Here is a 23291-nt window from a genome sequence, read left to right as displayed (position 1 = left end):
GAAGGCTGTATGAGATGAGATAAATGATTCCTTTTGTTGAGCAATGCTGATTATTTAACACTGGCACTACATTTCTGTTCTGTTCGCCTACTCTTTTTTTACTCTTTCCTCAGTCCATTCCTTATCAGGGGAAAAGGCATGGAATAGCTGCTACACACAGCCAGCCAATCAGCAGCTCAGCTCTCACAGAATCCCCTCTCTCCATGTGCCCTATCACCACGGCAACCACCTTAAAGCCCAAAGTTCTGTCCAGCTAACAAATCACCAGTGAGTTTCCTAAAGTCTGACATAGCGACTGCAGCACAAACAAGCAAAGATTTATGGCAGCAGTTTGAGCCATGACTCTGAGGGCTCTACTCTATGTAGGGAATGTTGGAAAAACTCCAGTGTGGCAATAAGTCTCTTTGTCATCATTTTCACTTCACGGCACTCCAAGTTCAATCTCGATAATTAGATTTGGGTTTTTTCTTTTATTGTCTTTTTTAGAAATTTTTGATTCAGCAGTTTGGAGTTTGCCTCCAAAATAGACTGAAGAGTGTGCTGGTATGTATTCTAGAGTGTTCTGCTCTGCATAAAAGACCAGCATTAATCACCATTATTTATTAATAAAACTAAAACCCTTTCGTATGTTTCTGATGGTTGAAATACTTACCTACCCACATCCACACACCCACCATTTGTGGCAATGCCTGTATATATATTTTTTTCTCTAAACCTTGTGTGTTTTGATTTGAACTCTAACGGAGACCAAAAATATCTTTACAGCCAGTGTCAGGAAAGTACCATCTAAACAACATGAGACTAATCTTGATTAGCCAGACTTTCAGCATAAAGTCTTGTCCACATTCAAGTTTATTTCGACAAAGCTACTGGATAAGCATGTTTCTGCATGGATTGTTGTTGGAAAAACAAAGCTGTATCAGTTCTTTTTCTGCTTTCACATACTCTATTCTTGTTCATAAACAAAGCGCAGGTCAGTTGTTGCTTCCCAATTCTTTCCCGATGAATGTTCATGTTGTGTGGTGTCTATTGTCTCTATTTTAGAGAGGCTCTTCAGTTGCTACAGCAGGAAATGAACATACTGAAAGAGAGACTAGAGGGAAGTCCAAGGCATTCAAACCTTTCCAGTCCTATTAGAGTGTCCCCATCTGCCACGGAGGACATCAGGGATCACACACACCCACTGACCTCCACACCTCAGTGGCATGGTTTAAGGTAGCATTCACTCGCTCATTGCTCTTTAAATATATTCTGTAGATTATTATAGGTGTTGCTATTTGATCTTATGCTATTCATTTTTTTTATTTATTTATATATATATATATATATATATATATATATATATATATATATATATATATAACATTTGTTGCTTCAAATTTTTCAAGTTATGGGAATCATATTATTCTGGTATGATTACAAGTGATTTGCAAAAAAAAAAAATGCACTCCTTTCTTCCTAGGCATTTGGAGAAATCAGTGATCAGCAAGCATAAGGAGAGAGGGAGGAATATAGAGAAAGAGAAAAAAGAGAGAGAAAGCACACCAAGACCTGCCGTGAGGCAGAGATCATCTTTACCTCGGTATCGACCTAAAACGGATCTGAGTATGTTCACATTTCTGTCACTGTCATGTTTGCGATATTTAACTGTATCTGTTGTAAACATGCCCCTTATTAACCCCAGCAGCAGCTGACTCAGAGCACACCCACTCTGAGCCAAGATCATTAATATTAAGACACATACCGGTGTCACCCATAAAATCATCAAGAGGAAGAAGACAAACCAGAGCAGGTTTTGGACATCTCTTGGAAGACTCTACCAGTAAGAAAATATGTTAGTCTTTATGTAATAGGAGCGATAATATGGCAGTATTGGTGACTTAACACTTTTCAGTGTGGTTGCTGAGGTTTTGGACCCATTTTGCTGAGTTTCCTTAAAGGCATAGTTTACCCAAAAATGAAAATTCTGTCATCATTTATAGAGGTAGACAGATGTATTTGTTTTACCGATTAATCTGTGCTGATAGTTGCTTTTTTGGAACTATAGGTTATCGGATAAATTCTATTGCGATAGTTGCCGATAGATTTTTCATCATTTCGTCAATTCACAATATAGGTGTCCGGTGTGTTTCGGGCTTGTTTCTACTTAAAAGTCCTATGTTATGCACCAAATCTTAATTTTTTCTGGTTACTATTGGGATTTTGGTTGAACAATAAACGGCATTTGGAATTTTATTCATTTTGGACTTTTTGTCTTTGCCTGCCATAGTAAAGAAAGAATAAGACATTTTTTTTGACGTTCTATAAATCGATTTTAAAAACTATCAGCCGATTAATCAGTTAACGGCCTTTTCCACCACCTTAATTATCGTATTGGCAAAACTCCACTATTGGTCGACCTTTAATCATTTACTTACCCTCATGTTGTTCCAAAACCAAATGACTATCTAAAAATCTCAGAAATAATTTATTCATTTCATTAGGGCAGCAGGCTGGCTCATCTGCGGGCAGATCAGATGAGAGTGATGAAAAAGAATCGAGCCGAGGGCCAGAACCTGCCTGCCCACACTGCTTGTCAGCACATACTGCTGCCTCTACACGTAAGCACCCTCCCTTCTTCCTAATAAAGTAGTCTGAATCCTGAGCTCACCGTTTCATTAACTGTGCACTATTTCTGTCCTTCTGTCTTCCTGTCCCATCCTGTCTTTGAAAAGGACCAATGAGGAGCAGAAGTTCACCACGTCTCACCCAGTCTTATTGTAGCCATTGTCCGTTGTGCGGTGCTTTACAGCCCAGTCAAACCAGAGCTCAACAACCAGGTTTGACACTTTATTACTCATAATTATCTGTTTTGTGTGTGTGCGTGTGTGTGTGTGTGTGTACAGGTTTAACCTGCATTGTGGGGACCAAATGTCCCCACAAGGATAGTAAAACCCAAGATCACCTACGTTGTGGGGACCAGCCAGCGATCCCCACAAGAGAAATGGCATATTAAATTATGTTTTTTTGAAAATGTAAAAATGTAAAAAGGTTTCTGTGAGGCTTAGGTTTAGGGGTAGGGTTAGGGGATAGAATCTATAGTTTGTACAGTATAAAAATCATTATGTCTATGGAGAGTCCTCATAAGGATAGCTAAACCAACATGAGTGTGTGTGTGTGTGTGTGTGTGTTTGTTTGTTTGTTTGTTTGTTTGTTTGTTTCTGAAGAAGTCACATTTCAAAGTAAACTTTTAATTAATTTTTGTTAAGATTATAATATGAAAACTTTCTTAAAATATGAGTATTGTTACAGGTAAGAATAATGTTGATTCTCATTTTTGGTTATTTAGCAAATCAGGACCCAGTCTCCATCCCCACAAGGAATCAGCCTTTGAGATCTCAGCAGAGGGACAGAATAAGCGTGAACATGGCAGTGGCTCCTCCCCCTACAGTGCTAGGTGGTGTTCCTGTTGTCCCATATGTGCCAGTCTATCCTTCAACTCTGTAAGTAACTCTGGAAAAACTGATGATTTATTTACAAAGCCTCTTCCTATGCAGCTGCTGGGACAAAGAGTTAGACTGCAGAAAAATTATTGAGAACACAGTTAAGGGGCGGTCACACTATACTTCACACTCCATTCACTCCCATTCAAACGCATCCGAACGCAGAAGACAACAAACGCAAGCTCATGCAAAGAAATTTTGTATGACGCTGTGTGCCAAAGTTCAAGTTTGGTGAACTCTGAACTAGAGGTCGACCGATAGTGGATTTTGCCGATATGATAACTGAGGTGGTGGGAAAGGCGGATAACCGATTAATCGGCTGATAGTTTTTAAAATCTATTTATAGAATGTCAAAAAAAAAATCTTATTCTTTCATTACTATGGCAGGCAAAGACAAAGAGTCCAAAATGAATAAAATCCAAGATGCAGTTTAGTGTTCAACCAAAATCCCAATAATAACCAGAAAAAAATGAAGATTTGATTCATAACACGGAACTTTTATATAAACAAGTATAAACAAGCCCTTGATTCTTATTTTGAAATGATGGAAAAACTGTCGGCAACTATCAACATATCTTGGTCCGTTGCACTGTCTGAAAAAAATGTGGGTGCTCAAAGCCTAGTGTGACCGCGACCTTTATGAAAAATCTTCCTGTCAAAGGGTGTGTTTTACAAATAGATCATCACAGTTCATTCTGCTATCTAACAAAAAATGTTTCTAGAGTTAGTAGATCAGTGTGCGAGAGCTATATAATTTACAGTAGATTTGCGCTGCACGGCCAGTCACCTTTTGATGGTGTTTAAAAATAATACATAGTACTGTGTTTCCCTGCAGTTACTTTTCCAGCCCGACAGCAACACAGGCCTACTTACAACCCTTTAACATCTCAATGAGTCACTCTAGAGATGAAAGGTCGGGGGACAGAGGTCATCGCAGACGCTCTTTCTCCATGGACCATCAACAGCGTTCTCTTAGCAGCTCTCTAAATCGTGCCCTAACTGAAGCCAGGAACATGAGACGGGTCTCGAATCACATGGCCCACTCTCTGGCCTCAGGACTGCAGAACACAAGCTTCCTCACCACATCCTGCATCTACTGAATCTTACGTTAACATTTATTCATTAAGCGCAGATGCGTTCATAATAATACGACAGCTATCTCTCTGCTTCACAGTTGTGTTTCATGACAGAAGTGATATGTGTTCATTATTATTAGTTTACATATAAAGTAGTTTGACTGTGATGGGCAGACATGCACACTCTGACATGGGAATCTAATGTGAAATGTCTCAGGTGAAGTACTGCCTTACAAAATGGTAGCTGCATTATGGCAGCTGCAACATTCCACAAATGTTTGTACATAACATTGGCTCAAAAAATGTTTGGACACTTAAGCCACATTTATTGGCAATTTGCTCTGATTATGATTAGTTATGTGCATTAGTTGACAGAAGTTTTTTCTGTTTTGTAATGCTTATTTTATTGTTTGTCTGATGATTTAAAGACACGGTTAGAGCGGGCATCTTCAGGAAAGTGCCTCTCCAAAATAAATGTCAAAGACATAACATTTTACTTAATTGTACTCTTTTGTAAATTTCAATGTAAAAGAAAAAAATGAGTAGTTTAAGATCAATTTAATGATTTTGTGTTTTATATTTATAGAGCTGTAATTTTATACATTTGCTACTATAAAATTAGTCTATAATGTTCCATTACATGTGTTTGACTTTGTGTATTTAAAAATAAGGAATTGGATCTTTGTTTCTTATGACCGTCTCATTGCTGCAGGTGTTTGTGTGTAGATAAAGTGGTGAGAGCCAGTTACATTCATTATTGCGCATTCAGAACTCAGTGATAAAGGTTGGTGGCTAATCCAACAGTCCATGCCACAAAATCACACAAATTTCCATACAAATCATTCTTTTTGTTCAGTAAATGTATGCAACTAGTTTTACCAGAATACACTGCCGCTAATTCAGTTTGGGATCAGAGCCATAAAGGAAGCCACTTACGGTGCATGGAACAAAAATGTACTGATTCCATATTTGTAATGGAAGCCAATTTATTAGACAGCCGTAGTACATCGGTATACTTTATACATGAAGTAAACTTCAGTTTGTGCTTCAACACTCGCAAACATAGAATCCCAGTAAGTTCAATAGGTTTAAGACTACGTTCTTATTTATTGATATTCTCTGAAAAATAAATTTAATAGAAATCAATTCAGTAGACACAGTGAGCGTTATACAACAGCAAACCAAAATAAGGTAATAAATAAAAAATAGAGAGAGAACCATATAAGCGTTTGCATCACAGAAAACGCATAGTGCAATATACAACCTGTCTGCCAGAAGAGTAAAGAGGAAACCGAAATGTGCAAAAGGGGGTTGCATTTGCAAAGCCATCCAACAGTGGAAGATATAACATTGCACCATAAATAATCAGACATACAAACAAAAGATAGATATTACCTATTTTTTCCCAGTTTATCACTAGAGCTACAGCTAAAAGGTCAGAAACACAGTGGCTTTACATTGGCAAAGGAAGGTTTTACTACTTCACAGTTAGAAATTTGCACCAATCAACAGCTGAGACAAAAAAAAACAGTAACATATGGCATATATAACAACACGCTACTCAGTGCATGGCCCAGTTAAACACTGTTTACTAACCAACGATAAAGACTAAATCTGACAAGATACAATACTGAAGCACAACTGGCCCTTTTTTTTTAATTCCTTAAACATTTGCGAGCAACAGCCTTCTTGACACTAAACCATGAAGTCTCTGCAGAATGAGACATGAAAATAAAAGGATGCAGAGATAAAATGCTCCCAAAATCGTGACTGAAGGAAGGTGACGTCCACTATCTATGTACAGTGTCTCTTTCACTTTTTACTCCTTTGTTTCCTTCATCTTCACCACTGAAGTCCCAGAAGATGCTTATTATTTCATTTTTACACATCTTAACACAGGTTTTCATTATTTATTTATTTTTCAAAAGGGAAACATAGTAATGTCCGTAGCATGCACACCTAAAATGAGACCACATCTAAACCCAAAGCGTCTAAACTGTGCAGCAGTTTAGTCTTCAGCATAGGAAGTGATATGCGTAATCTTACCTCACTGGTTCATTTGCATACAAACCAGTCCCACCCCCACCCACCATTAAACCATTAAAAAACACACTGAGTTAAATAAGGAACAAACGCAAAGGGATCTACCATTTACACATTCTACCAGGTTCCATAACATACAATATTACATTTGGTACTTTCAGGTTTTTAAATGGCAATTTATAATTAAAACTCAGTTTGACAGTCTAATCACTTGCATCCATTGTAACAGAATACTTGCAATGATTCTTTTATTTCAACATTTTATATATATATATATATATATATATATATATATATGACACACACACACACACACACACACACAAATGTATAGAATATTCTCTTGTTTTTGTTTTTTTACTTTCAAGTAAGATGCATACACAATTTATATAGGAGCAGGTGCGATTTTCAGGGTAATGGACGAATAGGGTGAGGGTTTGGGGGGGGGAATTGTGATTTTAGCTTGTCTGCTCCTCATCGGGTTTGTTCATGGCCTTGAGAGAGTCGAGGAGCATGGTGGGGGAGACGACATGGGTCGAACCTGTATAGATGAGCATCAAGAGGAGAAAAAAAGAGATAAAAACGCATTAACTCTAAACATACAAATAGATTTAACTATAAAAATGTGTTTTCAGCTGTCATACAGTATATGTCTAAATACTTGACAATTAAATGCGGTTTGAATGCAATAAAACTGGGCTATTCAAATCTGGTCCTGAGTTTAGCTCCAACCATAATCAAACACAAATGATCATGCTTAAAAGGCAGGTATGTAAAAGCAGGGTTAGAACTAAAATCTGTAGGATGGTGGCCATCTAGGAACAGAGTTAAATATCCCTGCAATAAACTCTAATGTGTTGACTATGTTTATTAATGTATAAATTGTATAATTTATAAAATGTATAAATACAATGTTTGGAATGTATCAAGTACAAAATGGTATTCACACAAACTTTAAAAACAATACATTTATAAAAAAAAATATGTGTGTGTGTGTATATATATATACATATATATATATATGTGTGTGTGTGTGTGTGTGTGTGTGTGTGTGTAAAATATATAAAAATATATAAAACAAATTAGAACTATTCCTCAAACTAATTAAAATAATAAAATACATAAAGAATGAACTCTGACTCTTTAGATATTTAGCTGAAGACACATTTCTAACATATATCACTGACATGTTCAAATGAACCCAAACATTTGTGCTACAGGGCCACCAAAAAAATATAATTTATGTGGTATAGTACCAACTGAATACCCATCCCAACTGAAATATCCACTGTTTATTGGTTCCCTGTATAACAAATGTTTTAATTCTACTCCGTTAAAATTAGGCAAAACTGCCTAATTTTTAGCAAAGCTGCATGTAATTGCAATGCATTAAAAATCTAAATTGATAAAAGCAGTTTGTAATGAATGTAACAGTAACTTATAGTGTAGGGCTAGTAGAACCATCAAAGCCTGCCTACAGAAAGAGGTTTATATAAATCTTCAAAATCTGCGTCATTGGATGCTGAAAGAGTACAACTGAATATGTAGTGCATGGTCAGAGTCAGCTTTAAACTAACTTCGACCTTGCCTGATTTTGACTTTGATATTGTCTTTGGGGGCAACAAAATTCAAACATGCAGCTTTGCTCATTATCACCTCTACATTGTGATTTGTAGCTCATCGACTAGATGAAAAGGTTTAAACTAAAATAAAAAATAAAAACAGAATGGAAAGATTTTGTTCAATATGGCTGGAACAGTCAAGAAGTGTTCAATGTTGCAATATGGGTTAGGACTGACATACTGCACATGGTGAGAGTTTACGAACACAATAAACCAACAGAAATATTGGGAAATCATGAGGGATATAGCTTTAGCAGGCTGACACTTGAGTAATGATTATTGATAGGTTTGAGCAATTATGCTTCTTGAACAATGATTTCACAATGGAGTCAGAAAAGTTATTTGGAAGGACTCAATATTACAGGACCTTATTTGTGTGCAGTTTTATGAGGCTATTAGTGTTAAATTACTCCTTGTAACAAGATTTAGAGTAAAGGCAAAGATAACATATAATAGTAGGTTTCAAACATGTTACAATGAGTAATACATAACACTTAATATAGGGTACAACCATAAGGCAGCACATGAATAATAGTTTTGTAATATAAAGTGTACCTAAGCTTGATTTTGTTTGCATAGTGCTTATGTAGTGAGATATGTTTAAAGGGGTCATATCATTCATCTCTCCCCCCCCCCCCACTCTTAAAATGTTTGTATAGTTTTTCAAAAAAGTCTTAACTTCGCATGTGAATTAACAAACAGCTTGGCTGCATTTACACGTTGATCGAATTATAAAACAAACCTTCTTGAAAATAGACTTAATCTTCTAATTTTTAACTTGGGGATTTTTCAAAAGAACATGCAGAGTTGTAGGTGCTACACATAGCCGGAAAGGCGTAAGGTTTGATAAACATTCCCTCATTTTATTCTTAAAATTAGTTTACTAAATGAGTATTATATCTATCTACTTCCTCTGTATTACAATGACTGGGAATGCAAAGTTTCTGAATACAGAATAGGCATCCTTGAAATGTAAATGTGGGCGTTTTTTAAATATATACTATATCACATTTGAAAGTTGTGGACGTTCTAAACAAGTTGTTTTTGTAACTCAATTTCAATAGAATGTCTTTTTGGACTTGTGAAAAAAGTTTTGAGTTCTAAAAGTTAGTGTTTTCATAGTACAAAGAAGTCTTTTATCTCAGAAGATCAAGGAAAATTGGATTCGTCATGATATGACCCCTTTAAATGTCAGTCAGGGACCACACATTCTGTGATGTATTTAATAGTTCATTTTTTTAGGCATAAAACAATACAATAATATGAAGGTTCTGAAAAACCAGGTCCAAAACTAGTTAGTAGCGAAATGTTAGTTGTTGGGTTTTTTTTTGGGGGGGGGGAGTTGGTGAAGCGTTAGTGCTAAAGCATATCATAAGAACACAGCTACATTTCAAGCGTTAGCATCTGCAGAAGAATTATACAGAAAGGAGAGCCATTCGCTCTGGCAGAAGAGTAATTTTAACATATTCTTTGCAGACGGCCACTTTGTCATGTAGACGTGATGTGTGGTAGTTTGAGGAACTGGATTGAGAAAACAAAAGAGACCATAAAGTAAATTATCCTGCATTGGCATCCAACATCAAATCAATTACCTCTCCAGAAAAAAATAAAAATAAATAAATAATATGATTGATTGCTTTGGATTGTTATTCAGAAATAATCTGAATATGGTGAGTCTTGAGGGTAGATTAAATCTGCGAGAAAACATAGAAAATTATATTTGGGAGGTCAAATGGAAGTAGCCCTTCCTCATCGGAAGAAGACGCACTACTGAATTAGAAAGCGCATACTTGGGGAAAATGCAGTTTAATCCACCCAATTGAGAAGAATGCGGAAGTCAACCGGGATGGAGTCCGGACCCCTACTACATTTGTCACTTAAAAAAAGGCTCCACCCACCACAGTTCTGAATAAGGCATTCAGCCAGCCAATCTTTTCACTTTCTTCAGTCGGGTCGGATAGTTATTGGCTGATACCAGGGTGGAGCCTGAGTGAGACAGGGGCCGGACAGCCATCCCTGAGGCGTGGTGGCATTTGTAAAACGGTAGAGTGTGGAAATAGGAGCAAGGAAAGAAAGCCCTTGTGCTGTGTGGATTCAGAAAGGGTTTCTTTATTTGGCTGCCTTTACTTTGTCAGTGAGATTTCTCTTTTTCCACCCTTCCCTCTTTCTCTCTCTCACTCATCTGAGGGGTCAGGGTCCTCAAAGGATACCCTAGTGGATTCTTGGAAGTCGGGGTGCCGCAGGTCCATTAGAAATTTGGTGGGGGTGAGCGAGTGAGTAGAACCTGCGGAGGAACAAAGGTGGCTTCACGCTTAGCATTGATCTCACACTGCACCTTACTTTCTTTCACCACCTTTCATCTTTGTGAGGGGAAAAAAGAGGGTTAAACAACCAGTCTCCACCATCTGTAGAATTTGATGGTTTCAGATTTTCTAGAGGTATTGTCCTAGAACCCAGACAACAATGATTTTGGAAGCTCTTGGTTTACGTATTAGTGACTGAAGCCAGAAAGTCTCCTTCAATCAACTGTGTTTTATAATAATTCCAAGAAGATTCATAATTGGAATTACAGCCAAATGGATTTTCTCACTGAGGTACTTCAACAGCATTGGTCATCTCTGATAGCAATGAAGACCTCATGCTTGGACAAAGTACTATAACTCCAGCAATAATGTGGATTGAATTCGAAATTCCTCATTAAAAATATTTATTACCTACGATTGAAGACAAATTTTAAAACCAAATATAATTTTTTCTTGGCAGCAATTTGCATTTCATTATTCATTTCTAAATGGGCAGAGATTTGCAGTGATAAATTGACCGGAAGTTGTTCTTTTTCAATGAGAGTTGGTGGTTTAAAAACATTTGACAATGCAACAAAGCTGAAAAAAGCTCATACTTTTTGCAAATGCATAGCAGCACCAAACAGCAACTACCAATTGGGAATTGAAAAACATGTTATCCATCATCGCCTGACCCAGCAGTCGAGTAGGAGCGATTACTAGCATCCAAGAGTACAGTGACTTGGTGACCACAAACAATTTATTTAGAATGTGAAACTATTAGAAGTGTGAACGCCAGCTAACATTTATATGTTGGCCTCCATAGGCCTTAGTTAAAAAGACAGTCCTGATAAATAAACAAAAGTACATCTTTAGCTTAATCACACACACTAGACAAACACACACAGAAAAAACTTACGAACATAGACTTATGAACACAGCAGAGGCTCACAACTGCACAAAAAACAAGACAAGAGCACAAGAAAAATATACAAGACAGATTCCCAGTCTGGGATGTAAATTAGTTAGTTACAGGTAGCAAACATCAAAAACAAATGCATAAATAAGGCTAAAGGGGATCAATCTTAAGACTTTAAAGGGTGGTTGCTTGTAAACTCTGGAATTTAATATAGCCATTGTTAATGGTATCCTATGCAGACTCACCAATGATGGCCTCCCATTTGCTGTTGGCCTGTGTGACTTCATAGGCACAGCGCATCTCGCTAAAGGACATGCCTCCGAGGATGAAAACCATGATACGTGGGCCTGTGCGGTACTCTCCAGGGGTTTTATTCTTGTGCCAGTGGCCATATCGGGCACTGCCATGGAGGGACACAATAACAGGCAAGAATCATTCTTCACGTCAACTTTACAGTACAGTCTTCAAAGCTTGGTAGTTTTGTTTTTAAACCAAAAGATTCAAACATCATAGAAGTGGGACGTCATTTGAAAGAACTGGTTGTCGCAATACCATTTATGGCATACCAGTGGCAGTAGTTAGAGAATGCACTTTTATAGAATTAAATTGCTTACTTCCACCATTAGAGTTTGATCAGGATCAGAATTTCTATCCATGCAGGTACCTTAAAAACATGATTTTGTTTCAAATGGTCGATTTCAGACGGTCAGTGAATGTAGACTAGTCACTCAAGAAATAATAATAATAATAAAACTTTATTTTCTATAGCACCTTTAAAAGTTGCATCTCAGAGCGCTTTACAAAAGAAAAAGAAAAATACGTTGAAATACAAAAAAGAAAAAGAAAACATGCAATCAGAACAATTTAAAAAGAATACAACATTAATCACATAATAATCACAGAGAAGCAACCCTAAAAAATTTAGTTTTAAGAGAAGATTTAAAAATACTAAAAGATTCAGCATGTCTAACCTCAGAGGGAAGAGAGTTCTACAGTTTTGGAGCAAAAGAAGAGAAGGCCCTATCACCCATAGAACGTAGACGAGTAGGAGGAACAGTTAAAAAACCAGATTCGGAGGAGCGGAGATCACGCATTGGAGTGTAGGGGATTAAAAGTTCAGACAAGTATTGAGAGGCCAAACCATGCAAAGCCTTGTAGGTAAGCATGAGAATTTTAAAGTCTACACGAAATTTGACAGGGAGCCAGTGCAAGGACTCCAAGATAGGAATGATGTGATCACTTGTCCTGGTCCTAGTCAAGATTCTAGCAGCAGAGTTTTGCACATACTGCAACTTATTTAAGGCAGATTTAGAGACCCCAACAAGTAAAGCATTGCAATAATCAATACAAGAAAATACAAAAGTATTGATCAGTTTTTCAGCCACCGAGAAAGATAACATAACAAGAAAGGTTTTGCCCACCATTCAGTCAGCTAATCGTTTAACTTTGTAATTGACTTCATGCAGCGCTGCGCAGACTGATCAGCGCCTGACTTGAAGGGCATGTGGGTTGGAAATTTTGCCCAACTTTAGTGTCACTATGATGTATGCCATCAAAGAACTTTAGATTACTTACGTAACCCCGGTTCTCTCATAACAGAGTGAGGTATCACACCAGACTTCCCTGCTTGCATAGGCAAGGGGAACAGTGTGCTTAGAGTGTCGTTTCAGAACATTACAGCTGTTATTATAGGGAAGAGACGGGCTCTTTAGCAAGCTGTGATTGGTCTGCCCTTCGGACAGGTGTGTTGTTATTGGAGTTTCCATGGTCTGTCATGCCTGAGGCGTTTCCCATAATAAGATACCAAATGTTTGAAAAAGTGAACCACGAGAGCGGGTCAAGACCAGCCGGCTAGCTCAGCTGCTGCAGTTGCCCCAGTGCAGCTGCGAAAACTCTGATGACAACACCGCTTAATCCCAAAGTAAACTTCGGTCAGACAGGTACAGTGTGCGTGGCGCAAATTTCGTCATCAGCAGAGTGCCCGAGCTCTGAATGCGCACTGTCCAATTTTTCTAATTGTGCCTCTTTGAACGTGCAGAATGAGCATGCGCTTGGAATTATTTGCATTAATTAGTGGGTCCACAAGGTGGCAACACTCACATTTGAGCCACATTTGCTTTTGATTGAATTGTATTTAAAAATGTGCTCCCTGAAGACACAAACTACAGTTGACTCCCCATCCCTAATACTTTGGCAGGCTCACGTTCGACTTTATGCAAACGCTAAGCATTCAAGTCAAAATCTAAGTATAATTTGGGCTTTATTCGTAATTGTCCAGACTCTCCGATGGCAATGATGATGTGCGGAATGGCATCCTATCCATACAACTCCTACCACTTCTGCCATATCAGTCTATGGCAGAAATAGCAAGAGCATTATGGTAGTATGCCATTACTAAGGTGTTTTTTCTGACACCTTCCATTCCGGTAAAATCTCACAAATCAGTGTTTTAATAACAGTAAAATTATCTTATATATCTTTTTTTTTTCTTCATAAAAACAATTCAAAATTATTCAAAAAGACTCCTTTTATTATTATTAAAATAATATAGGCTTATATCATACACACAGGCACTGTATTCGGCAGCAGGTAACCTCTTCAAATGAAAAGTGTTTCAGGTTATTATACTGAATGTAAAATTAAATCTGGATTTCTATCACATCCACTTCTGCTGCAGTAAAGAAAGCAAACATTGCGCAATCTGCCGTGACTGATGCAGGTTCAAAACACAGCGGAAAGCGCTAAGTGTCTGGCATGATGGCTCTCTTTTCAACTCTTCCCCTGACTGCAACCTGCAAATCTCACCAATTGGTGAGCAAAGTTGAAGTCAAAAACACCTGTTGGCTGGTTCCCTTCGAGGCTGGAGTCTGAGTGAGACAGGAGCCGGACAGCCATCCTTGAAGCGTGGTGGTGTCTTTCTCATACTAATCAGTCAACCAGCCATCCTCATGTCTCACACCGTCTGTCCTCCAGAGTCATTTGTAAGTATAATACCAGGGGAATCGCTTTGAACACAGGTGATCTGGAGTCCAATCAATACTGACACAATGGTACCCAGAGAACTAATACAGACTCCACCAGCTCCCAGCTCTCTTGCATTCGGAGCCAGGGACCTACTTCACCTCTGCTATTTACAGAACCGCATGCTGCGATAATTATTTCTGATCCTAATAGAAATCTCCCAGTTTTTGCTGGTGCTGCTGCTGGGGGTTTGAGAAAAGTGACTGTTGTTCACCCCCTTCACCTGACATCACACCACCCACCAATCACGGTATTGATATGAATGTTCTCCCCATTCCTCTGTGCACAAATGATTATTGATCTGAGTTACTTTTATCTTTCAACTTGTGCAATACAAAAATACATACACCTGTGCTTTGGGAATGTAAATGTATTGTGTGTGTGTGTGTGTGTGTACCTGACTGCAGAAGTGCTGAAGGAAGAGGATGAGCGTGTTGAGATGTACGGATAGTGTTTGGTGTCCAGCTTGTCATCGATAGCATCCTGCAAGATTTACAATTAAGTACAATCACACATTTATACATGCACAGTCACACACAGTCTACAATTTCTTTAAAGACAAGGTTCTCACACTTCTTGATCTTGATCTTTTTTTATTTTATATTTTCCATGACCTTTCTCACAAATTGGACTTCACTATGACATGCAAGCAAGTTTTACTCTACACAACAGCAATCCCTATCAGATGAAATGTTTTAGAGCAGAGCATAATCATATTCATGAAGTATTGTAAGAGTTTGGTTTTTTTTTTCAGTAAAAAAAATATCTAAATTACCTCAACAACAAATAATTCACCTGATAAAGAAAACTATTTAGGATATTAAAGGGATAGTTCACCCAAAAATGAAAATTCTCTCATCATTTACTCACCCTCGTGCCATCCCAGATGTGTATGACTTTCTTTTTTTTACTGAACATAAACAAAGATTTTTAGAAGAATATTTCATCTCTGTTGGTCCAGACAATGCAAGTGAATGGTGACCAGACCTTTCAAGCTCCAAAAATCACAAAGGCAGCATAAAAGTTATCCATATGACTCCAGTGGTTTTATTTATGTCTTCAGATGTCTTTCATGCCATTCCAGATGTGTATGACTTTCTTTCTTCTGCTGAAAGATTTTTAGAAGAATCTCTCCATTCAATGCAAGTGAATGGTGGCCAGACCTTCAGGGTCAATAGAACAAAAGAGTCTATATCTATCTAGAGTCGACTCTGATTTTTGGAGCTTCTTCATCAAGGACTGATCACCATTCATTTACCTACAGAGCTGAAATATTCTTCTAAAAATCTTTGTGTTCTGCAGAAGAAAGCAAGTCATACACATCTGGGATGGCATGAGGGTGAGTAAATGATCAGAGATTTTTCATTTTTGGGTACACTATACCTTTAAGACTTGTTTTCAGAGAATATATCTTGAATAAAATGTATTTAGTTTTTTGCACTGGCAGATGTTTTCACTTGTTTTTTCTCTTGTTTGAAAATATTGAAATGATCTGCCAGTGCTCAAGACTAAACACATTGTGTGAACCCTGTATAGTACAAGCTTTACCTCTATAATGTCCTTAATCAGAGGGGTCCACCGAGAAAGCTGGTAGGTCTGCTCGCTCACACGCTCCTTACGGTCAAGCTTTTTGCCTCTGCGGAGGGTTGACTGCAGCATACGAAAGCAAAGGACAAATGTCAAGCCTTTAATAGCCAGGAAACCTGTTTGTAATTGTTGCTTAGAATAGCATATGTAGAACTAAAAGTGGATAGTGTACATCTGTGATGATGGGGACGCCCAGGTGAGCCATATTGGTGATGATCTCACTGTCCTCGGGAGGGATCTGGGCGTGTTGGATCAGCTTGTTAAGATTCTCCTCTGTGATCCCTGTTTTGCCCACACACACACACAAGAATTGTTACAAAATGGCTGATCAGGGCATGGGAACACAAGCTGGGGCATAAAATGGCTGCCCAACACAGATAATAGAGCAATCTCTCTAACCATTTTTGAGGAAGATGTAGAGCAGGATGATGCGGATCTTGTCGTAGGTACTGACGTTGGCATCCAGCAAGATTGGCACGATGGCCCTCATGGGGTCTTTAATCTTTTCACCCTCTGCGTCTGTTCCCAAAGCAAGATCCTGCCGGCAGGGAGACAGAACACAGTTAATAAAATACAGTATACTCAGCACAATGGAAGCGACCAGTAATAAAAACAGAAAATACCTTTTAGATAATTTTAGCATCAATAAATAGCAATTAATTTACTACTTGGTAGTAAAGCTAATCTAATCAAATTACGTAATCACATCTATAAATAAATTGCAGCTTGTCTCTTTGCACAAAGTCTTTGTTGTGAAGGAATTTTTGTATGTCCTGTTACAAAATGTATTATAGTTCTTTCATAGTAACCACAATTTAACTGTGGTGTTTGTAGTAAGACCATAGTAACCTGAGGTAAAACCATGGAAGGCAATGCAACTGATGATTTGAGTGTTTCTTCAACTTCGGGCACTTCTAGAAAGTGAAATCTTGTTAAATAGTGTTTTTTAATTTGTCTACCAACAATGTCCAAAAGTCTATGTACATGCATCACAGGATATTTGTCATTTTTTACATACATTTCTGAAAGTCATGAAAATCACCACAACAATGTAATTTTCACCACATCTCAAATTTTGTATTGTGTTTAACAGAATTCTCTAGTGGAAATGAAATTTTTTATGTTTTTGAAATATATTGGCCAACTCAATTGTTTTGCTAATTTCATAGCTAACATTTTTAGTATCTTAAATACACACAAATAATATTTTTACACTTTTTGCATAATTTTGAAATATTACAGCTTGACCGGAAATGCACTTAAAATATTCTGCTGACAAATTATATTTACCTTGATTTATCTTTGTTTTCTTCAAACATTGCTTGTCTCAAATTTCATCTCAAGCATGCTTTTTACTGATACTTTTCTCGACTTGGTTAACAAGTACATTAACATTTGAAGAAAAAAAAAATGTTATTAGAGGCAAAATTATTTGGTGTGGTGGAAATGGCGTCAAAACTGTGGGAAAGTTGTAATTTTAAAAGAAATTATAGAAATAATTTCCACACAGTACATATTTGTCAGTGTTTTGGTCTTGTCATTCCTTATTTTGGACACTAGATGTCCCCATTGTGTTTTCCCTGTGTTTCCCGCTCTTGTTATGGTCATCCATTTCACCTGTGCCTCCTTTCCTGTGATGTATTTAAGTTAGCTGTTTTTGTTCATTCTTAGCTCAGTTTTTGAGTTCACTAGACCTGTTCTCTGGTGCTCCCTTGTCTCTGTGGATGCTACTGTTGGATTTACATTCTGTTCTCTGGATTTATTTTTTTAAATTCCTTTTTTGTACTACTTATTTTGTTTTCTGTTTGGAATTACTTTTTGTTCCTTGGATTTATATTTTGGAATATCAGGTGGATTTTTGCTGCCCATGAACTTTATGCATTTATTGGATTTACTTTTTGGAATTGCTACTGATTTCTGATTTGTATCATTAAAGACTTGTTTAGTTTTATCCCTGAATATCCTGTATTCTTTGCATCTGGGTCCACATCCCGTTTTCCCTGTGTTCAGTCCCCACAATCTTGTCCTGCTCCTGGTCCTGACAGAAAAACTGAGCCACTTCATGGACCCAGCAAAGAACCCCAGTGCTCAGGAGCTGGTCGGCGCAGTAGCATGACAGGAGGCCACTCTAGCACAACATGAGTTCCTGATGGCTAGACATGATGGACTGTTGGCCGAGATAATGACTTCTCTCAAAGAGATTTTTCAATGACTTCCTGAATCACCAAGACCATCCTTAGTTTCTGAGCGCCAAAACATGCAGCCGTGTCTCAGTCCAGCGGCCGAACCTCGTCTTCCACCTCCTCAGCACTTCTCTGAGGACCCAAGCACCTGCCATGGCTTCCTGATCCAGTGTGCCCTGACCTTTGAGCTCCAGCCCTCTTCATTTCCCTCCGACCGATCCCGGATAGCAAACATCATTACCTTGCTCTCTGGAAGAGTATTGTCCTGGGCTACTGCAGTTTGGGAGGCACGCAGTCCCTTCTACACAAGTTATGACACTTTTGTGGCTGAATTTCAGAAAGTATTCAACCATCCTCTCCATGGCCGTGAAGCGTCAAAGAAACTCCTATCCATTCAGCAAGGGGACCGCACTGTAGCAGATTATGCCATCAAGTTCCAGACCATAGCTGCCTCCAGTGGCTGGAATGCGGAGGCTCTCATCATCTGCTTCCAGAACGGCCTCTCGTCAGCCATTCAGGATGAGCTTGCTACCTGGGAGACCCCAGACGATCTTGAAACTCTCATCGACATGGCCTTTCAGTTGGATAATCATCTGAGAGCGAGAGATTGGAGTCGTAAATCCACTGCCAGTCCTTTGACTCCAGTTACTCAACCGATCCATACATATCCCTGCTTCCAAGATGCCCAGGTAACTCCGGAGCCCATGCAGCTAGGCTGCACTAGGATTTCACCTGTGGAGCATGATCGCCGCATGAAGGAGTGATGCTGTGTAGATTCATGCCCCAAGCTTTCGGGAAAAGCCCAGTTCCGTGCAGACAGGGGAGGTCTGTGACGGGAGTAACCCAACTCTCTCCCTCTGCCGAAGCTGGAATGTTGTTGCCTGTAACACTCTCCTGGGATAACCAACTACACCCCCTCCAAGCCTGGGTGGACTCTGGGGCTGCTGGGAATTTCTTGGATTCTAGTCTAGCCCAGGAATTCCCTGTGAATCTATCCCTGTTCCTTTGACCATCACTGCCCTGGATGGAAGACCTCTGGGCTGCGGAGAGGTTATTAGGCACACTACTTCCTGCCATCTGTCCATTTACCAGCACAGGGAGGAGATATCAATTCATCTCATCAAGTCCCCCAACTTTCCCCTAGTCCTTGGTTACCCCGGCTCCTTCGCCATAACCCCCACATCGACTGGATTACTAGTTCAGTTTTGGAGTGGGGTCAAGCCTGCCAATCTACCTGTCTCATCTCTAGTCCTCCCAAGCCAAATCCCAAGTCACAAGAGACCGTTGATCTCTCTCGAGTTCCACCCATGAATCATGACCTCCAAGAAGTTTTCAGCAAATGTAGGGCTACCACACTTTCCCCCGCACCGGCCCTATGACTGTGCTATTGACTTGTTACCCAGCTCTGTTCCCCCCAGAAGCAGAATCTTTTCACTGTCCCCTCCCGAGCAGGCTGCCATGGACAAGTATATCTCTGAATCTCTAGTATCTGTCTTCATCCGAGCCTCCACCTCACCTGCTGGAGTAGGATTCTTCTTTGTGGGCAAGAAAGACGGGGGTCTCCACCCGTGTATCGACTATCGAGACCTTAACAAAATTACCGTCAAGAATTGTTACCCCTTGCCTCTTATGGCCACGGCATTCGAGTTACTTCAGGGAGCTTCCCTATTCTCCAAGCTTGATCTCCGTAATGCGTACCACCTAGTGCGCATCAGACAAGGGGACGAATGGAAGACAGCCTTCAATACTCCCACAGGGCACTACGAGTATCAGGTCATGCCCTTCGGCCTCACCAACACCCCAGCTGTCTTCCAGACCTTTATCAATGATGTCCTCTGGGAATGGCTTAATCAGTTCATCTTTGTCTACCTGGACGACATCTTGATTTTCTCAAGCTCCCTTCATGAACACACGGATCATATTAGGAAGGTGTTTCATCGACTTCTGGACAATCACCAGTTTGTTAAACCAGAGAAGTGTGAATTCCATGTGACTAAGATCCAGTTCTTTAGGATTCATAATAAGCCCAGGTAACATCGTGATGGACCCCAAGAAGGTACAGGCAGTTGCAGAGTGGCCTACTCCCTCCTCAGTGAAGGACGTGCAATGTTTCCTGGGGTTTGCTAATTTCTATCGGAAGTTCATAAGGAATTTCAGCACTGTGGCAGCTCCTCTCTCAGCCCTCACCAAGGGAAAAGGTTCCAAGTTTTCTTGGAACTCTGTCACTGAATAGCTTTTCAAGATCTCAAGCACCGCTTCACCTCGGCACCTATTCTGGTTCTCCTCGAGTTCGAGAAGCCATTTGTGGTCGAGGTGGAGGCCTCGGATATAGGTGCAGGAGCGGTTCTCTCTCAGAGGGGAACAGATGTCAAATTACACCCATGTGCATTCCTGTCTCACCGACTAACACCTACTGAAACTATGACATCGGAGACAGGGAACTGTTAGCGGTTAAGTATGCCTTGGAAGAATGGAAACACTGGCTCGAGGGGGCTCAGCATCTGTTAATTGTCCTGACTGATCACAAAAATTTGGAATACATCCAGCAGTCCAAATTACTTAATCCTCGCCAAGCACAATGGTCTCTGTTCTTCAACTGTTTTCAGTTTACCCTCTCGTACCGACCTGGGTCCAAGAACCTCAAGCCAGACACTCTGTCCCAAGTCGATTTACCTGATAATTGAGAAGAAATTGTGGGCCCCATCATCCCAAGTTCTAAGATTGGGGAATCAAGAACACAGTTAGGTGGGCACTGATTCAAGATCCTGATCTCAGAGGAGGTCCACCGAACCGCCAGTTCAACCCCAGAGCGGTTTGCTCTAAAGTTCTCCAGTGGGGACATAGTTCCCACCTTACCTGCCATCTCGGCAGTCAACGTACTCTTGAGTTCCTGCAACGGAGATTCTGGTGGCCTACCATCAAGGAAGATGTATGGGAGTTTTTGGTGGCTCGTGTCTCATGCAAACAAGGCAAAGTTCCACACCAGTCACCTCAAGGCCTGCTCCATCCTCTCTCCATTCCACAATGGCCCTGGTCCTACCTGTCTATGGATGTCATCAATGGACTCCCGCCGTCCTGAGGTAACAATACCATCCTTGTTATAGTGGACAGATTCTCTAAAGCATGCCGATTTATTCCATTGCCCAAGTTACCCTCCGCCAAAGAAACTGCTGAAATTGTAATTAACCAAGTCTTTGGAGTCTATGGTATTCCACAGGACATTGTTACCGATAGAGGACCCCAGTTTTCCTCTCTTTTCTGGCAAGCATTCTGTCAACTACTCGGGACAACGGTGAGTCTATACCCTGGGTTCCATCCCGAGTCCAACAGACAAACTGAGAGGCTCAACCAAGACCTGGAGACCACCCTTAGGTGCATGGCTGCCCACAACCCCTCTTCCTGGGCATCTTTTGTTGTTTAAAAAAATGTACTCGCCGGTTCCCTGATGCACCATAGCCTGGTCCTCAGCCATTCCTCCACCCTCTAGTGGACAACACTCTGAGGTCCTCGGCCACCGGAATGTCTCCTTTTGAGTGCCAGTATGGGTTCTTGCCCCCACAGACCAGGAGGAGGAGGTGGGAGTTCCTTCTGCTCAGTGCTTTATTCAACGTTACCGTCAAACCTGGAGGAGGGCTCGTCTTAAGCTCCTCCAGAGCTCCGAGCAGTACCAACGCCAGGCCGACCGCCGTCAACGCTTTGCTCCTCCCTTGCTACCCGGCCAGTGAGTCTGGCTCTCTACCAGAAATCTTCCCTTGAGAGTTGAGTCCCGCAAGCTGGTCCAGTGCTTCATTGATCCCTTTAGGATAGCAAGGAGAGTAAACTCTGTGTCTTACCGCTTATATTTACCCAGATCACTCAAGATTAACCCCACGTTTTATGTATCTTTATTAAAACCCGTTATGTTTTTCTCCCTTTGCTCCCGCAGTCAAACCTCCCCCTCTGCCTTGCACGATCAGAGGCCAACTGGCTTACACAGTCCACCAGATACTGGATTCTTGCCGGGTCCAGAGGTCCCTTTAGTATCTGGTGGACTGGGAGGGCTACGGGCTGGAGGAGTGCTTCTGGGTTCCTTCTCAAGACATCTTGTATCCGGAACTGATCAGACAATTCCACGCTCTTCATCCAGATCGTCCAGGAGGGAAAGTCAGGAGACAGGAGGGGGGGGTCCTGTCAGTGTTTTGGTCTTGTCATTCCTTATTTTGTACACTAGATGTCCCCATTGTGTTTTCCCTGTGTATCCCACTGTTGTTATGGTCATTCATTTCACCTGTGCCTCATTTCCTGTGATGTATTTAAGTTAGCTGTTTTTGTTCATTCTTCGCTCAGTTTTTGAGTTCATTACACCTGTTCTCTGGTGCTCCCTTGTCTCTGTGGATTACTGGCTGCTACTGTTGGATTTACTTTCTGTTCTCTAGATTTATTTTTTGTAATTCCTTTTTTGGACTGCTTATTTTGTTTTCAGTTTGGAATTACTTTTTGTTCCTTGGATTTATATTTTGGAATACCGTGTGGATTTTTGCTACCCATGAACTTTATGCATTTATTGGATTTACTTTTTGGAATTGCTACAGAGTTCTGATTTGGATCATTAAAGACTTGTTTAGTTTTATCCCTGACTATCCTGTATTCTTTGCATCTGGGTCCACATCCCCTGTTTTCCCTGTGCTCAGTCCCCACAATGTTGTCCCACTCCTGGTCCTGACAATATTGAAATGGTTTATGGTTATTTCACTCTTTGTTGTAGCATAGTATCATAGTTTTAAACATGTAATAATTTGTATTTTTATAATGGATTTTTAATGGAGTTTAATGTTGAAAATCTAGAATTTGGACAAGTCTAAAACAGTAAAATCTCTACATAAAAGGCATTGGAAAAGTGCCAAAAATAAATGAAGGCAGGGTGAATGTTTCTCAGTCATTTTTAATGTGACCTTCATATAACAAAAAGAGAAAATATATTGGAATCTGTTGGTTTTAATCAAAATCAACCCCTTGGACAAAACACACTAATTTTTAATTTATATAACAAATAAAGTTATTTAGACCTCCTGTACTTTATAGTACAGCTTATTTAGT

The 23291-nt window shown here is 39.8% G+C and overlaps 2 protein-coding genes across 8 annotated transcripts in view; one reads left to right on the top strand and one right to left on the bottom strand.

Annotated features, from left to right (window-relative positions):
- Window positions 1–6655, top strand: part of LOC127428792 (microtubule organization protein AKNA-like) — a 40822-nt gene extending 34167 nt beyond the window's left edge. For 4 of the 6 annotated variants that reach the window (XM_051677389.1, XM_051677387.1, XM_051677388.1 and 1 more), the window contains 8 exons: window positions 114–267; window positions 1045–1215; window positions 1463–1605; window positions 1685–1822; window positions 2484–2600; window positions 2715–2819; window positions 3329–3482; window positions 4318–6655. In XM_051677389.1, the coding sequence (XP_051533349.1) occupies window positions 114–267; window positions 1045–1215; window positions 1463–1605; window positions 1685–1822; window positions 2484–2600; window positions 2715–2819; window positions 3329–3482; window positions 4318–4582 (1247 nt within the window). In that variant the 3' untranslated portion in view covers window positions 4583–6655. Of the gene's footprint in view, window positions 1–113; window positions 268–1044; window positions 1216–1462; window positions 1606–1684; window positions 1823–2483; window positions 2601–2714; window positions 2820–3328; window positions 3483–4317 lie in introns of those variants that run through there. The other 2 variants (XM_051677390.1, XR_007895189.1) reach the window with 2 other exon arrangements.
- Window positions 5527–23291, bottom strand: part of LOC127428794 (syntaxin-binding protein 1-like) — a 45669-nt gene continuing 27904 nt past the window's right edge. The window contains exons 14-20 of one of the 2 annotated variants that reach the window (XM_051677393.1): window positions 16432–16570; window positions 16205–16314; window positions 15994–16095; window positions 14843–14928; window positions 11670–11824; window positions 10351–10507; window positions 5527–7142 (exon numbers count right to left, since the gene is read on the bottom strand). In XM_051677393.1, coding sequence (XP_051533353.1) covers window positions 10398–10507; window positions 11670–11824; window positions 14843–14928; window positions 15994–16095; window positions 16205–16314; window positions 16432–16570 — 702 coding nt within the window. In that variant the 3' untranslated portion in view covers window positions 5527–7142; window positions 10351–10397. The remainder of the gene's footprint in view (window positions 7143–10350; window positions 10508–11669; window positions 11825–14842; window positions 14929–15993; window positions 16096–16204; window positions 16315–16431; window positions 16571–23291) is intronic. The other variant, XM_051677394.1, reaches the window with a different exon arrangement.

The sequence above is a fragment of the Myxocyprinus asiaticus genome, chromosome 38, assembly GCF_019703515.2.
Source record: "Myxocyprinus asiaticus isolate MX2 ecotype Aquarium Trade chromosome 38, UBuf_Myxa_2, whole genome shotgun sequence".
NCBI lineage: Eukaryota > Metazoa > Chordata > Actinopteri > Cypriniformes > Catostomidae > Myxocyprinus > Myxocyprinus asiaticus.
Note: the sequence above shows the minus strand (reverse complement) of the source record. Positions and strands in the feature narration are given on the sequence as shown.